This window comes from Sorex fumeus, unplaced genomic scaffold (assembly GCF_029834395.1).
Source record: "Sorex fumeus unplaced genomic scaffold, SorFum_2.1 ptg000128l, whole genome shotgun sequence".
Classification (NCBI taxonomy): Eukaryota; Metazoa; Chordata; class Mammalia; order Eulipotyphla; family Soricidae; genus Sorex; species Sorex fumeus.
In genome coordinates this window covers 2063898-2076964 of record NW_026606185.1, presented here as the reverse complement: position 1 = coordinate 2076964, position 13067 = coordinate 2063898, and the positions used below count along the sequence as shown (strand labels likewise).

Here is a 13067-nt window from a genome sequence, read left to right as displayed (position 1 = left end):
GGGTTCCCTGCCTGCAGCACCACCAGGAGTGATCCCTGAATGCAGAGTCAGGAGTAACCCCAGAGCATCGCAGGCTGTGGCCCCCAAACAAAAACTGTTGGTTTTTTAATCAAAAGACAAAACTATTAGTCTTCCAGTTCAGTTGTCCCCTGGCCTCTAGCTGTGTGTTTCTTTTTAGTTTGGGTTTCGCATATGTGCCATAATTGTCCTCCTTAGTCCCTGGGCTGGCCTTGGCAGGGAGGCCTGCTGTTGGAACCCTCGCAGTGTTTCCTGCCATCAGCTTTCTACCTCCTCTCACACTGTGTCTCCCCTTGCATCCTGCAGGTTTGTGGCCCACTGGAACATCGCCAAATCCATGGCTGGTTACTACCAGGAGTCGGGCCGGGCAGGCAGGGACGGGCAGCCCTCGTGGTGCCGTCTCTATTACTCCAGGAGTGACAGGGACCAAGTCAGCTTCCTCATCAGGAAGGAAGTAGCGAAACTCCAGGTACGTTCTCAGAGGGCAGGTGGAGCTCTGTAGACTTGGGGGGGTGCTCCCGGCCTGGGGGAAACAGCAGGGGCCGGTGTGTTGGTGGATTGGAACTTGACAAACTGCGTTAGGCCTTTCTTTTTCTTTGTAGTTATCTTAATGATCTTTTGTGCTCATGTCATTTTTCATAATCAAGTAGAATCCTATTTTTCCCCCCAGCTACACCCAGCATGCTCAGGGATTACTCCTGGCACTGAGCCCAGGAATCAACTCCTGGTGGGGCTTGGGGGACCATATGGGATGCCAGGGATTGAACCCAGGTGAGCCACATTAAGACACCCACCCAGTCGCTGTTCCTGGTGCTCAGGGATCATTCATGGGCCCCTGCATGGTGCCAGGGATTGAACTGAATCAGCCGCATACAAGGCAAGTACGTGCCCTACCTGCTGTCCTATCACTCTGGCCCGGAATCCCTTTTATTTTATTATTATTTTTTTTTAATGTAGGAGTACTACTATTTATTCAGCCACTGATTAGCTGATTGAATTGGGCATGAACTCCACCGGAATCCTTTTTTAAATTGGCATTGGGACATAGCAATTTCCCATGTAAGTTCTTTGATTTTAGTCTCTGAGTTAGTTTCATTTTTTCCCTGACTGGTTATATGCCATTGTAGAGATCTAGACATAGCTCTAAATAAATAAGGGAATACGGTTACATAGTTGTGAAAGGTAATGTAGTAAACCAACAGAAAAAGGAAAAACTACTACGAAATTTAATTGGTGCTGAAAAAGAGGTAAAATTTAATTTCTACCACATATCATACACCTCACATCATGTATTATAGGTGGAGTGAAGACCCCTAAAAACTAAAATGGGGTTGGGGGTGGGTATTTTGTGATTGAGGGAAGGAAGAACTGTCAAGGTTTGGAAAGTGGAAATTACAGCGTCGGAGAGACAGCTCAGGGGTTAAGGCACTTTTCCTGCTCGTGGCTCAGGGAAAATTCAATCCCTGGCACAACATGGCCCTTCCTGAGCACGGCCAGAATCAGCCCCTAGCCTGGAGCCTGCAGTGATCCCTGAGCTCTGCCAGAATCAGCCACTAGCTTGGAGACTGCAGTGGCCCCTGAGCTCGGCCAGGTGTGGCCCAGACTCCCCCTCCAACCCACTCCCAAATTGAGAAAAGTAGAATTCATAAAGGAAGACAGGATCTGGGACTTGATTCAAAAGGAGTGTTTCTGTGTAGTGAGACGTGGCAAGGGGTGTGCCAAGTACCCCATGAGGAGATGCGGGTCCAAGTACAGCAGCTAGGCTGGAGCACCCACTTCCTGCTGAGCCAGTCTGAGCCGCCCTTGCCCAGAGAGCAGGAGTGCAGGTATCCAGTCAGCACAGCGATTCAAGGCCCTGGTCGGGAAGGATGTGGGATGGTGCCCCGGGTGGTCGGGATGGTGCCACCGCTGCCCTGGCAGTCCCTTAGCCCTCTGGGAGGGTCACAGGCATCTGCTTCACATCACACAGGCCAAGTCTCCTGTGCACGCACTCAGCTTGGACAGGGTGAGTCGTACCCCAGCACCAGCCAAGACAGAGATTCTAGACCTGCTTTCCTTCCTCTGCCCACCTCATCGTGGCTGTTTGCCTAGTTTCACGCTGTGTGCCCCCACCGTATACATGATTCTCGCCCATGTTCCCCTTGGATTACCCTAGGGCCTGCAGTTTGGGGAGGTATGACCCTGATTGAGAAACACTGGCCTGGAGCTATTGACAGGGACACCCTCTAGCCTGGGATTAGTATGTGCCTTGCAAGGGTGAGGCCGGGGTTCTGTCCCAGCATCCCCACAACAGAGGATTCCAAATTAAGTATTCCTCTGCTTCAGAAGAATTGCCCCTTAGCTGTCCACCCCATGCCTGCCTTTGAGCAAGTCCAAAGTGTCCCCCAGATTGTATGCGAAGCTACTCGCTCCCCTGGGTTCTTCCAGTCCCTTTGGTACCCGCTGTCTCCCCTTTGGGGAAACACTGATCCACAAGAACCAGCCTGAATAAATCCCCCAAAGCATAACATGTTCGAAGAACAAGCTGGGAAAGGAAACGGTGACTGTATGGCAAGGAACGGGTAGGGAGACAATGCAGTGGACTGGAGCCCCACGTTAACCCCCGGCAGTGCATGGTTCCCTGAGCATCACTGGGAATGACCCACGAGTGCTGCCATGTGTGTCCCAACTACCCGCATTCCCCAGAAAAGAACCAACTCTCCCCTTCCCCCAGTTTGGGGGCCATACCTGACAGTGCTCAAGTGCTGCTTCTGACCCTGTGCTTAGGGGCTCATTCTGGGTGTTGCCCAGACCACCATACACAATGCCAGGGATTGTACCAAAGTGAGCTACATGTAAGACAAGAGCCTTAACCCCTGTTCTCTGTCTCTGGTCAAGATTCACTGTCTGGGGGCTGGAGCAATAGCACAGCGGGGAGGTCGTTTGCCTTGCACGCGGCCGACCTGGGTTCGATTCCCAGCATCCCATGTGGTCCCCCAATACTGTCAGGAGTGATTCCTGAGTGCAGAGCCAGGAGTAACCCCTGACCTGAGCATCGCCGGGTGTGACCCAAAAAGAAAAGAAAAAAAATCCACTGCCTGAAAGGAGCCTGGCCAGAAATGTGGCTCAGAGGTGGGCACATACTGCACACTTATGATGCCCCAAGTTCCCTCCCAGCATCCCACCCGCACAAAGACCAAACTAACCAAGAGCATGGAATCTTCACAAAATAGGCACAGAATAGGTATCAAAACTGAGTGAAAACATGTGACACAGTTATTCCCTCTGAAAGGCAAATATGAATATTTCATGAAGTTCTGTTTGAACTCCCAGCAGAGTTTTAGTGGAAGGAGAATCTTAAAATTTATAGGTAAAGTGTGTGCCCAGAACCAGTTAGAGGGAAGGACGGTGAGGGGCACCTGCCTACCCCTCAGAGCCCACTTAGGAGCCCTTGGGATCTGTTCTGTACAATCCCAGACCCGCTGCAGGACCCAGGTGCCAGAATGTGTGAGTGTCTATTGCTTGAGGGAGCCAGTCAGCTTAGCAGAAGGATTTGTTCCTTGGAATTAATGTCCTAGCTACTTTCTCTTTTCCTTTTTTTCATTTTTGTTCTTGTTTTAATTTCTGGGCCACACCTGGCAGTGTTCAGGACTCACTCCTGGCTCTGCATTCAAGGATCACTCCTGGTGGGGCTTGGGGCACCATATGGGGTGTTGGAGATCAAACCTGGATCAGCTGCATGCAAGGCATGGACCCTACTTGCTGTACTATCTTTCCAGCTCCACACTTTCTCTTTTCCTTAAGTAAACACTTCAAGGACCAGAGAGGTAGCACAGCGATTAAGGCTCATGCTTTACATGCACCCGGCCCTGGAAAGATCCCTGGCACCGCATAGTCCCCCAAACTTCACTGGGTACAGCCCTGGAGACCCCCAAACTCCACATGCTTGAGCAGCATGGCATTCTCCACCTCTCGCACTGAACACAGGCTGGAATCACCAGTTGGGCCTTTGTGTTTGGGAGGCCCTGTCCCCAAATTGATTATAAAAATGCTTGTATTTCTATAAATTACAAACCCATGAAAAAAAAATAACAGCGAAAGATAACATGATTAAAGGAGCCCGAGTTAGTACAGGGGTGAGGTACCTAGCTTGTACTCGACTGGCCCCATTTGAACCCTGGAACTGCATACGGTCCCCCAGTACTGCCAGGAATGATCTCTGGGCTCAGCCAGGTGTAAATCTTAAGCACCACAGATGTAACTCCCACTGCAAACAAACAAACAACCCAGAACTGCCTAATTGCAAAAGGAGCATAAACAACATTGATAGATAAGTGATAGAGAAAAAAACATTTACAATAGAGGCTGGGGATGTAGCTCAGTGGTAAAGCACATGCTTTGCATGTGGAAGACCTGGGTTTGATCCCTGTACCTCCAAAACATATAAGGTAGATAAAAACATATAAGGTAGACACAATTGAAAGATTTTAAGGAGCCTATTTTTTATCAGTTGACAGAAAAAGAAAACCTAAAGATATGAAAAGCAAAGTCTATAAAAAGCAGATTCTCAGAAAAGCTTACCCATCTGGCATGTCCAGGGCTGGGCAGATTGAGTAGTAATCAGAGAAATGCAAATCAAATTGAAATTATTTGACAGGTATGTAAAAGAGCTCTAAGACCCATTTGTTGCAAGTGAGCATGTGGAGGAAAAAGCCTGTACTTTGCCTAAAGGAAAATGAAGTATTACATCCTTTTGCGGGAAGGGGAAAGCAATCTAGCAACATCTATGGGTTCTTTTTGAGGGGAGCAGGGTTGAGTCACACTCGGCTGAGCTTGGAGATGAGGGACCCTTTGTGGTGCCGAGAATCGAACCAGGTTCAGCCACATGGAAGGCCAGCTTCTTAACCCCTGTACTGGGACTGGAGCGATAGTACAGTGGGGAGTGCGTTTGCCTTGCATGTGGCTGTCCCGGGTTTGATTCCCAGCATCTCAATGATCCCTCGAGCACCGCCAGGAGTAATTCCTCAATGCAAAGAAAGGAGTAATTCCTGTACATCGCTGGGTGTGACCCAAAAAGAAAAAAAAATCCTTAACCTCTGTACTATCTCTTCAACCCCGCACCTATTAAACTTCCAAATACAAGAGTCCAGGGCTCGAGAGTAGTAGCACAGTGGGTAGTGCATTTGCCTTGTGTGTGACTTAGGCTCAATCCCCGGCATCCCAAACAGTCCCCTGAGCACTGCCAGGAGTGATTCCTGAGTCCAAGCCAGAAGTAACCCTGAGAAGCACTAGATATGGTCCAAAACCAAACAAAGAACGTGAGGAACCCAGAGTAACTTGGGCATGCTTCATTCATGTCTTTCACCTGAAATCTAAGTTAAACAAGGAAAGCATTTTGACAAGGTGATAGGTATAGGTGTTTATTTAAGACCTAGTAACACAGGGGGTTGGAGCAATAGTATAGTGGGTAGGACACTTACCTTGCACCCAGTTGCCCCAATTCAATTTCCAGCATCCCATATGGTCCCCAGAGCACTGCTGGGAATAATTCCTGAGTGTAGAGTCAGGAATCATTCCTAAGCATCAACAGAAACAAAAAGCCCCAAACCCAAACCTGCTAACAATGGAATTGCATGAATTCACACTACGTTCCTCAATAAGATATTCAAGATTTTTCTAGGGAAAGAGAGGCTCCAGAAAGCTTCCAGAGACATGAAGGCCTGGGAGCTGGCAGAACCTTAGTCTTCTTTCTGTCAGACCAGTGAGGAGACTGTAGTGCTGCAAATGCCTTCCAATTCAGAATGTTCTAGAATGTTCTCTCCGGCTAAGTGTGAATGTAGGAAAGAGTCCACATACAAGGTTTCAAACAACTTCCTATTGCTACAAAGGATGGTCTCTGTCGCAGGGGCCAGGCAAAGGGACTGTCCCAGGAAAGTCCCTAGGTCTGAGACCTGGCCGAGCACAGCGGTCCAGTCTGATCTGGGACTATAGAAGGCTCCAGGAAGGAAGTTTTGAAAGTGGAAACCTGCATCTGTATTTCTGTCCTTTATTTGCAGTCCTTTAGTTGCTGGTTATACACACGCTCTTATCTACAAGTTATGGTGGGTAAACAGACTCTATACATATGGGACATCAGGGATTTGAAGTTGTGATTATACGTACATATGGGTACATATGGTTGGTTTTGGGAGGCACACCAGGGCTTAATCCTGGCTCTTTGTTCAAGGATCACTCCTGGCATGACTTGGGGAACATGTGGTGCCAGGGATTGAGCCCGGGTTGGCTGCGGGCAGGCAGGTGCCCTCCCCTCAGTACTGTTGCTCCAGCCCAATCATATGATCATATTTAGTGTGTGGGAAAGAGTTCTAAGCACCAGGCTGTTATCTCTCAGGACTGGAAGATAAGTCTGGGCCCCCTTCTGAAGCGAGTTGTTTTGTTTTGTTTTGTTTTTGTTAGAACAGTAGGGAGCAGGGCTGAAGCAATAGTAGTTGCATTTCTTTTTTGTTATAAGGGGTACACCTGGTGGTGCTCAAGGTTTACTCCTGACTGTGCACTCAAGAATCTGTCCTGGGGGCCGGAACAGTAGTACAGAAGGTAGGGCATTTGCCTTGCACACGGCCAACCCGGGTTTGAGCCCCAGTATCCCATATGGTCTCCCGAGCACTGTCAGGAGTAATCCCGGGTGTGACTAAAAAGCAAAAAAAAAAAAAAAAAGGAATAAAAGAACGGTTGGGAGCAGATTAAGGAGACACTAAACTTTAAATCAATGAGGAAAAGAGGCATTAGCTTCTTGAAACAGCCATTAGCTTCAAGGAAGGTGAAGCTGTACCAGAAAGGGAATTGATTGCAGGACGTGGGAAAGTGTCTTCAGAGGGTTTTGCTCTGGGCAGCGCTGTCAATAGGAAAGTCACTCTTCGGCCAGCAACTGTGGCATGAACTCTGGGAGAGCGGGGCACAGCTGCTGTTTGGCCTGCTTGTGTTGGAAGTGGGTGACTCGCCTTCCCGAAAGGTAGTGACGTGGCAGATCTCAGATGACCTCAGATCATTGTCTGCTCTATTTTCTCGACTTTCCCATAGTATTTATTTGTTTTTGTTTGGAGGCTACACCCAGATCGGTGTTCAGGAGTTTGTCCCAGCAGTGCTCAGCAGAGCAGCTGATGCTGGGACTCTGGGTTCCCATGTACAAAGCCTGTTCTCCATCCCCCCCAAGCCCCACTTTCCTGTAGTCTTTTAGTCTCATGATCTGGGGAATCATCTAGATGGCTTAGGGCTTAAGTACCTGCCTTGAATAAGCCGTGCCCCAGTCCTGAGCCTTGGAACTGCCAGGTAGTATCCCTGGTGGCCCCTGGCACTGCTGGACCACAGAAGCACTTTGTCTCAGATACCCCAGCATACTCCTATCCCAATGAGATCTCAGCCACATGAGCATTTTGTTTCGGTTTGTTTCAGGGAGCATACCTTTTTTTTAAAAAAAATTTTTTTATTAGTGAAACACCATGAGGTACAGTTATAGACTTACAAATTTTTGTGTTTGGGTTTCAGTTATACAGTGATCAAGTATCCATCCCTCCACCAGCGCCCATCCTCCACCACCATGGGTTCCAGCATCTCTCCCACGCCCCCATCTCCCCCATCCCACCCTGCCTCTGTGGCAGGGCATTCCCCCTTGTTCTCTCTCTCTTATTTTGGGTCCTGTGTTTTGCAAGAGAGGCATTGAGTGACAATCGTGTTTGGTCTATAGTCTACTTTCAGCATGCTTCTCCCACCCTGGGAGGATCCTCCCAACACCCTTTATTTGGTGCTCTCTTCTCTATCTGAGCTTCCTTTTCCCCTAGCACATGTGGCTGGCCTCCAAGTCATGGAACAAAATTCCTGGTACTAATCTCAGCCACTCCTGGGTGTTAATCTCCCATTTTGTTGCTTTATGTTCCCCAGATGAATGCAGTCTTTCTGTGTCTATCCCGCTCTTTCTGACTCATTTCGCGTAAACATGATACTTTCCATGTAGTACCATTTGTATGTAAATTTCATGACTTCATCTTTTCTCATAGCTACATAGTACTCCATTGTGTAAATGTACCAAAGTTTCTTTAACCAGTCATCTGTTCTCGGGCACTCAGGTTTTTTCCAGATTCTGGCTATTGTAAAGAGTGCTGCAATAAACAAACAATTGCAGATGTCACTTCGACTATACTTTTTTGCCTCTCTGGGATATATTCCCAGGAGTGGTATGAGCACACATTTTTTAAAGAGACATTTTAACAGATGCACCTAAGAGGCAGCTAACTTACAGTGCTACTGCTCAGAAGTGACTGGTTTGTCTTTGGTGCACGCCCTTATACACCCGTGGCGCATGGCCATGACCGTGGCGCTGTCTCATGTGTGAGCTCCCATGTGCACACGCACATGCGTTCACTGTTGACTTAGATCACACCCTACAGGCTCCCCAGGGCCATTCCATGGGCATTGGAGACCTCCCTGAAAAACTCTTTGAGGATGGTGGGGGGCACCACACCCAGCAGTGCTCTGGCTGACTACTGGCTCTCTGCTCAGGGGTCACCCTGGTGATGCTGGGGGAAGCATATGGGGTACCAGCGATAGAAATGAGGTTTCCACATGCAAGCAAGCAGCCTGCTGCACTACCTCTCCTCAGCCAACTTTTTTTTTTTTTAAGTCACATCTGGTAGCGCTCAGGCTTACTCCTAACTCTGCACGTAGGGATCATTCCTGGTGGGCTCAGGGGACCATATGGGATGCTGAGAATCAAACTTAGGTCAGCCATGTGTAAGGCAAACACTGTACCATCTCTCTGGCCTGTTCCTAAGCAACTTTTTAAGGAACCAGCTCCCAGAAGGTCCATTTTCAGAACATTCAGTCGTACATTCCATGTAGTCCCAGGGATTCTGTTGTGTGGCCAGGTTTTGGGATCCTGATATCTAATTGGTTTTGCCATTTCTCATTTTTCTCCCTCAGCATTTTTGGGGTGCAAGGGAGGCCCACTGGGACTCTTGCTAATTGGCTGTTTTTTTGTGTGTTTATTTTTGTCACCAGGAAAAGAGGGGGAACAAACCATCTGACAAAGCTTCTGTGCTGGCCTTCGAGGCCCTGGTGGCCTTCTGTGAAGAATCGGGGTGAGTGTCTGATTCTGTTTGCATAGTGAATTGTTTGAGAGTGTTAGCCAACCCCAGCACCCCTGCTTCCCCAAGGCTGCTGGAGGAGTGGAGGTAGGAAGGCCTCCCGCTTCCTGCCTATGCCTCAGAAACCCCAGCAGGGGGAGCACTCATGCCATGGTATGACTGGCGTCCGCGTGTGACTTGTCTGAACCTCCCATGATCAGTCATCCCGGACCTGGTCTGAGAGTCTAGTGGGCAGGGATGATGAACATGCGCAGAACCACCTCCTGGAACCCACTTTGCTTTCTGGGCCTAAGGCCCTGCGAGTGGATGAAGGCCAGCAGACTGGGGCAGGGCAGGGACTGGGCCTGATCAGCACTGAGTACTGTGTGAGGTTCCAATGCAGGCACGAAGTCCTGGGCATCTGTGACAGGCCCTCAGGGTACCAGCCAGCAGAGGCTCAGACTTTATCACGCCCAGAATAGGGGTCTAGGCTCACAGCCTCAGGCCATTCTCAGAGGCACCTGCTCGTGTGAGGGCAAAGAAGTGACATTGGGCAGGTGTTGGGGACTCTGCTGTAGAAACCAGGGGTTCTTATTTACTTCGTTTTGCCACACCCGCCTCCTCCCCACCATTCATTCCATCACCAGGAAGTGGCTCCTGGACTGAGGCATCCTCCCGCCCACAGCCTCCTTTCTCAGGAGCCCATGGATTCGTCCACAGTACTGGACCTACCACCATGGCCCCCCAAACCCGTCTTGGGCCTGAATGCAGCATGTTGTTAAGTCAGATCTTCCAGGATTCTTGAGCCAAGTCCTTATAATATGATTGTCAGTCCCCTCTGTTGCCAGCGGTTCTGCTGGGGTCTTGTCTGGGATCAGTCTGTAGGGCTCGAGGGAAATGTGACTGCCTTTTTTCCTCAGTCCTGCCAGGGCAGGGGCCCAGGGGTGGAGCCCTCTCTTCCTCTCCTCTCCATTTGCTGTGGAAAGGACCAGATACCAGGGCATGAGGCCCTGGTATACCCTGGGGCACTGCCATGTAGCTGCCTTCAGAACTGCTCTTTGAGGAAAAGAGAAAGTGTCTTTCTTTTTTAATTTTTTTTTAAGTTTATTTTAAGGCTACACCCAGTGACGCTCAGGGTTACTCCTGGCTCTACACTTGGACCATTTCTGGCAAGGCTCAGGAGACCCTTGCCTATGTGGTGCTGGGCATCGAACCCAGGTCAGCTGCATGCAGGGCAAGCGCCTTACCCGCTGTGCTATCTTTCTAGCCCTAAGGGAAAATTTCTCAATTGCACAAATGGCGCCCAGTATGTGGGGATGCCCTTTCCCCCCACCCCCGACATTTGCCCTTTTTCTACAACTTGCCTTTTCCAGGCAGATGTGGACCCACTGCTCCAAGGCAGGGTGACAATCAACGCGGGTACTTTTCCACACAGAGTTGCCGGGTCTGGAAGCATGGGAGATCGTGAGCTGTGCCTGGGCGTCTCTGGGACCAGCAAGGAAGTCAGTGGGGTCCATGTGATGGGGGTGGGCCCACGGTTCCCTGAGTGTATTGGGGAAGGAGGGCTGTTTGTTCACAGTGGCGCTTTTATCTGAGTGTAGTTAGGTGGGAGGCTGCCTCTGGCCCAGAGGCTCGTGCTGCTCCGAGCGGGGCTCTGTGCCCCCTCCTGGGATCTCTGGGCTGGATCCGCAGCCCTGCCTCTTCTGTTCGTTCGTTTCCTCGGTGTTGACAGGGGTGCCGTGCCAGGCATATTGGCCCTGGGGGGACAGTGGTGAGCCCAGGGGCCTGTCCCCACTTCCTAGGCGGACTGTCCAGTGAGGAAGACAGACGCCCATCAGAGCCCCGGGAAAACCATGTATTTGCAGATTGTCACAGGGCTTTGGAGAGGGGGCGCGGGTGGAGAGCTGGCTCCCTGCGTGTCCGCTGCCGGTTATTGCTTGTCACTCTTGTCACTCTTAAGAGGAGGAACGGTCCGAAAGATCACAGCAAACAAGATGGCAAACAGGATTATGGCGATGAACAAGATGATCACAGCCAGGCCCCCCTCGTCCCAGGGGTTCTGCCAGTACTCCTCATTCCACAGTTGCCTGTGCTTTGTCAGGACATCCATGTGGGCCTGGAAACAGGGGACAGCCCTGAGTGCGAGAGCCCCCAGCCCTCCCGTTCTGTCCAACTGCCCTTCTGCAGCCATCCCCAAAAGAGTACAGAGGGGGCACAGGGATTGGGTACGAGGGGCACCAGACCTCCAGCAGGAGCCGTGGACGGGGCTGAGAGAGGGGCCCCAGGACCTCCCCTATGCCTCCGAGTCTCCAGCCGTGCCCCTAACGGCCGTGCTAGGGGCCTCCCCGACACCTCCGAAGTACCCCCAGCCCTGTTTTCCTTCCCCATTGGCTAGCTTTGGAGGAGCCTTTTGAGAGTTAGCAGGGGCCCTGAGGAGGGGATGAGACCCAGCAAGCCTCTGTGGAGGGGGACAGGGAGACAGCACAATCACAGGCCTCCTGTGCCCAAGGCCCTGAGTTTGATCCCCAGCACTGCACCCCTCTCCTGAGAGCCTCGGGTGGCTTTGGCGGCCCCCCACATTGGTTGGCCAGGTATCACGGTGGTCCCTGGTGCCCTCCCCACCTTGGAGGCCTCTGGAAGCCGGGGCCATGGCTTAGCTTCCGGACACACGGCTATGAAGGGCAGTTGGGGTGCTACGACTAGGGCCAGGGCTCACCTGATCTGGCCTTAGTGATCCTGTGTCCTGAGAGAGACCGGGGTGGGCAGTTGTTCGGGCTCCACACTTTGGGGTCTGGAGCTGCTCCCTGGCTCAGAGACAGGCTGTGGAGCAGGGAGGTGACCGCATTGCCCAGAGGCCCTGATCAGACTCTACTATCACCAGCGCAAACAAAGGCAGACGGGCCGTTGCCTGGCGACCGCGTTCCCTTCCAGCCCCACACTTACCCCCTTGGCCACCTTCTGCCCTTTTGTCAGGTGGCTTTGGGGGGCTGCTTAGGGCACTTCTCTCTGGAGTCGCCTGAGAGAAGTCAGACCAGGTGGAAGATGGGCAGAGAGGCTGGATTCAGAACCCAAGCCCCCTGCCACTTGCCCGCCTTCCATGGGGTGTGCCCTCCTCTTGTCTTCTGCCTCGGTGACCTGAAAGTGCCCAGAACCGGGAAGTGTGGGACCGGAGCTGCCACCCAGCTCCACGTCCTGGGGTGCAGGTGGATGATTAACCACAGGTCTGACTGACTCCTCCTGGAACCGGTTTCTGGGTGCGAGTGTTTATCGCCATCGAGGCCCTGGTTCCTGGGGAGGGAGGCCTGGCTTCTCCTGCAGTATCTGGTCTGTCCCCAGTCCCAGCCTTAGCCACTTCCTGTGGTTGGTCTTGCTCTGCCTGATGTGACAGGATAGCTCTGAAGTGGGGGTGGGGTGCTGTTGCCAGACAGCTCCCATCTGAGTGCCCCGGCTGCCACCTGCCAGCAGCTCCATCTCCCTGAGCACTACCGGTCATCTCAGTGGTGCTGTGCAGGGGACAGGGTGCAGGGGATACTGGCATGCCACCAGGCCCCGGGAGGCAGGTGATGAGCAAGGCCTCCAGCAGCCACGCTCCTATGTGCCCAGGCTTACCTGGCACCGCCTTCTAGGAGGCATGGCCACCAGCCAGCTGCTTCCGGCTGTGCTTCCGCTCCATGGTGGGGCAGACACTTATCAGGAGACACTTGTTTGTTCCCGAACCTGTTTGTGATGGTTGCCTTGTACTTATAATTACATAATTATGCCTAACATTTCCTTAAAAATGCAGCAGCATTAATAGCCAAAACCCTACCGTCAGAGCAGGGGAACAGGCCCAGAGAGGCCCAGTAACTTACCCACGGCTGCATAGCCAATGGGTTTGAACCACGGAGCCCACATGGAGTCAGGACACTCCTCGAGCATGCAGATGTTTCTTTCCTTTTTGTTTTTGGGCCACAC

The 13067-nt window shown here is 51.5% G+C and overlaps 1 protein-coding gene across 1 annotated transcript in view; it reads left to right on the top strand.

The window, feature by feature from the left end:
* The window catches only part of RECQL5 (RecQ like helicase 5), a 32654-nt gene that overhangs the window by 7021 nt on the left and 12566 nt on the right, over positions 1–13067 (top strand). The window contains exons 6-7 of the mRNA XM_056138052.1: positions 325–487; positions 9049–9128. Coding sequence (XP_055994027.1) covers positions 325–487; positions 9049–9128 — 243 coding nt within the window. The remainder of the gene's footprint in view (positions 1–324; positions 488–9048; positions 9129–13067) is intronic.